The sequence below is a fragment of the Erythranthe guttata genome, chromosome 13, assembly GCF_056151865.1.
Source record: "Erythranthe guttata isolate IM_541 chromosome 13, IM_541, whole genome shotgun sequence".
Classification (NCBI taxonomy): Eukaryota; Viridiplantae; Streptophyta; class Magnoliopsida; order Lamiales; family Phrymaceae; genus Erythranthe; species Erythranthe guttata.
In genome coordinates, this window is record NC_142545.1 from 9,570,896 (window position 1) to 9,575,129 (window position 4,234).

General features: G+C 33.1%; 1 protein-coding gene across 1 annotated transcript; it reads right to left on the reverse strand.

The window, feature by feature from the left end:
* Positions 1 to 1,758: 1,758 nt before the first annotated feature.
* On the reverse strand, positions 1,759 to 4,004 carry LOC105966718 (forkhead-associated domain protein). Its single transcript, XM_012991303.2, has 4 exons — positions 3,776 to 4,004; positions 3,235 to 3,434; positions 2,171 to 2,571; positions 1,759 to 2,076 (listed from the first exon to the last, which is right to left on the reverse strand). Exons 1-4 carry the CDS (start codon positions 3,915 to 3,917, stop codon positions 2,049 to 2,051), a joined length of 771 nt encoding a protein of 256 aa, XP_012846757.2. The 5' UTR covers positions 3,918 to 4,004; the 3' UTR covers positions 1,759 to 2,048.
* Between the last annotated feature and the right edge of the window lie 230 nt (positions 4,005 to 4,234).

Consider the following 4,234-nt stretch of genomic DNA (forward strand, 5'->3'; position numbering starts at 1 on the left):
TCACTAGATAAACTTTTATTTTGTACAATAGTTTGCATATCATACTGGATATAAACCACATTAAACATAAGTTATTTGAGAATTAACAACTTCGAAAATGTTTACAAAAGAATCCAAACTCGAGCAATTTTTTATTTTATTTTTTTATTGAGTTATTGTCAAAGAGGTTCATGACAAAGGCAGTTAATTAAAAAATAGACATCCAACTTTTTTGTCTTTTAAATAATCCAGCTCATTCAAACTTATTTGCAAATAAGGAAAACCATTTTATATATACCAAATTACCCTCAATTCTTTAAAACCCAATTCAACTTCAATTTCATGATTTACACCCTAATTTAGTCCAATTAACCAATTTTGACCATAATTCCAACTTTGACCACCAGACACCGCCATTGACTTTTTTTTAATTTTTCTTGAAAACTACTTTTTTCCGGTAGGTCAGCCGCCGGGTCTCCGACATTGACCTTTTTTTTCGCTTTTTCTTAAAAAAAATATTTTAATTAATATTAGTGTCTTGACTGCTAAATTACTGTCTCCAACAGTAATTTAACTGTCAATTGACTTTTTTTTTTAAAATTATTTTAATTAATATTACTGTCTTGACTGCTAAATTATTGTCTCCAACAATAATTTAACTAACAAAGACAGTAATTTAACTATTAATTGACTTTTTTTTTTTTGAAATCTTGTTTTTTCCTAGAATTTTTTTTTAATATTACTATATTGGCTGCTAAATTATTGTCTTCAACAGTAATTTAACTTGTCTGAGACTGTAATTTACTGTATTAATTAATTTTGTCGTCTTGACCTAAAATTTTTCTGTCTTCGACCGTAATATTACTGTCTCTAACCGTAATATTACTGCTCATGCAATAATATTACTGTTTGGGACAGTAATATTAGTAATATTACTGTTCAGGAAAATAATATTCATAATGTTTGTTACTGACCCAGATATTAATTTAGCAGCCAAGACAATAATATTAATTAAAATAATTTTTTTTAAGAAAAAAAAAATCAAAAAAAAAAAGGTTAACGTCGGAGACCGGCGGTCAACGACGGTTGACCGACCAGAAAAAAATTTCAGAAAAAAAAAAGGTTTTCACAAAAAAAAATCAACGCCGGAGAACCGCCCGGTCAACGACGGAATCTAGATGGGAAAAAAATTCAGATTTTTTTTAACAATTATTAAAATGGGGGTTAATGTGATATACTTGTATAAATTCGGGGTGAATGTGTAATATTGAGAAAGTTGTTTAATGGATGGAATTGATAAAAAATATATTGTGGAGGGTATTTTAAACTAAAGACACGAGGATGAGTTTATTTGAAAAACTATTTTTTTGTGTAGACCAAATGTGCATTTATGTCCCTTTTTGCTATTTGCCCTTTTTTATTTTATGAAACCGAACTCGAGCCATTTAACTTGGCACTCTCTAGTTGAACATACATAGTTGCAATTAATTCAAGGGGTTGAGCCGAAAGAACGTGAGAAGGATTCAAAATTAGACATGCAACACTCCCTTCTTTGAGAGTGAAAAAGAAAGAAATGCGAAACCAACATTCTTGAATGATAAACTCACTTAAATCCGATACTTTCATAGAAAAGAATGGCGTAGATATTGGTGAAACCAAAATTCTAGTAATGCTGCAAATGTAAAAATCAACTAGTCAAGTACAAGAGTAATGTTATTATTGTCTCTGGACTCTGTTGCTGCTCTATAATCGTTTACGCCATCAAAATAGCACTAAACATGATCAAGGAAGAAATATAATTTACTATTCTTATATATACGGTAATATACATACAAATTTTCTTTGAAAAATCGGACTTCATTACTAACGGTAATATGGACGTTAATTCACAATTCAAGATCGATTATTTGATATATAGACCACATATTTAACGAAATGAAAAATAGCCATCGTACTCATGCATGGTCATCTTACCTATCCGCAGTATGATTCCATGCCAAGATAACGCGCAAACAAATAGCAACTCAAAATCCATCATCCATCAAAACGGCATTTCATTACATTACAACTCATCTTGTTTGCTTGATAGTTCCAATTCTGCAAACATACACAAATTTTGTTAACCAACAACAGCAATGAGTATTAATAGATCATCTAAGGACAGCAGCTAATAACAAGAATCAGACGTTACCTTTCTCGAATATGAGAAACACCTGCAAGAATTTCCGTCACATGCTGCACCTTTGCATATTCCGGTTTTTCCTTGTTTTCCAAAAGTAAGCTCGAAAACCTTAAAAACATTTCAAGTTCGTCTTCAATCCTCTTGAGCTGTTGATCTATGCCTCCCATGAAGTCCTCGTATGAAGTTAACCTTTTTTCACCGGAAAACTCGGTTTTTGCAAGAGGGTCAACTTGATTCTCGGGAATAATATGCAATTGCTGATCCTTTATATTTTCCAGGTCAGCATCTGTATTATTTGGACTTACCTGTGATGGAGATACAATTCGAATGGGACTAGTTGGTTCTGTCTCACTAACTTCAACATCCAATCCCATATTCTCAATTAGTAGACTTTCTTTCATGGAGATTGCCTAAAACCAAATACGATCTTCAGCTACAAGGTTTGGATACAATATGTTCATAACAGAGACAGTAATTTCAGCTCCACGAGAGAGAAAGAATGCAAATACCAATCTGCATCTAATGTGAAAACAAAGACCTGACGAGCAACCTACTTAAAGATATATCTGCAAAGTCTGTGAATTTCAGCAAACCCTTTGTAATTATTCAACTTGCATAAGGTAGGAAAATCTTTACTAAAACTTTAGAGCTAAAGGGCTTCTAACTCATCATCACACGAAACGAATAAATTTGGTCCTTGTAGAAAAAAAAAATAACCATACACATCACAAGACAGTGAAAGTTTTACAGAGACTACTAACACGAGACCTTCAAGATTAAAAACCTGTTATAGGGACGCATATTACACAAGAGAGAGAATGGAAAATGGAATATTTTGGCAATGTTGGCTACCTCACTAAAGCAGTAACATCCAACCCTAGCTATCGGGCATCGAGGACACGAACATCGTACCTCTAAAAATTATACATGGTCTCCAGCAAAATTATATGTTCCTTTTTCTAATTTCTTTTTTCCCCAAGGTAAAATGATTTATATTCATCCGAAGTGATAAAAATTGCATGTTCAAGTCGATCATCCAATAATCGTATTAGAGAGATGAAAAGTAGCTATACCTCATTCAGTTTCGCAGAAAGTTGGTCAAACAATTCGATACGAGCCTTCAATTTCTCGAGGGCTTGCATTACCTTCTTCTTTTGAAAAAGCAAATCCCTAGCATCATTTTCTTTTCCAGTTTGAATACTGACCGCCGCTTGTCGTCTAAGCTTCTCAGCCGCTTCAGACAACCGCATGAGTCTCAATCTTGCACTACTGGCTGGAAAGAAAATATTTCCTTAGCAATCCAAAATAATTTGGATGAAATTAATTAGTTGTTTTTCACCCTAAACACCTACCTTTAAACTAGACCAGGAAAATGTACCATTCCCCTGAACTTAAGGACTAAACCCTAACCTAGGCAATGAATTATAATTATAAAACAAATACTAAAATTCAAAGAGATTGCAGTTTGTCTACCCAAATAATAATTAATACGGATTAGTGAAGAATTTTCGAATCACATATTATACGATTCTTAATGAACCAAACAAAATCAAAGTACGCAAAAGAGAGGAAATATACAGTTTCTGGAGATAATAATGAATTGGGGAAGAGTACCTTTGCCTCTAGTGTTGTCGGCCTCCTTTTGAAGATTATCAAGTTGGTGGCGGAGTTGGTCGGCGGTAGCAGGCGGAGAAGCCGAGCATGTTGTCCTCGCGCGTCGCCATTGAACAAACACTGCGCCGCAGTTCAATATCATCTGTCTTGCTTTGTTCAAGCCTTAATCACGATAGTTACAATGCCTAGCGGCGGAAATCGGCCCAATTGGATTGTCATTAATTACCATTTCCCAAGAAAAAAACATTTAACTTCCCTTTCAAAAATTGTCAAAAAAGGAAAAAGAAAAAGAAAAAATAAAATAAAAGAAAATAAGAATTTTGGGAACTGAAATGAAAAAAAATGTTCCAAATTAAAAAAATAAAATCAATCAGAATTGCCGGAATTCGGAACTTTTATTTTCTGTAGTTGCATATTATATAACATCATAATAACAATGTTGATATTATAGATGGAGTT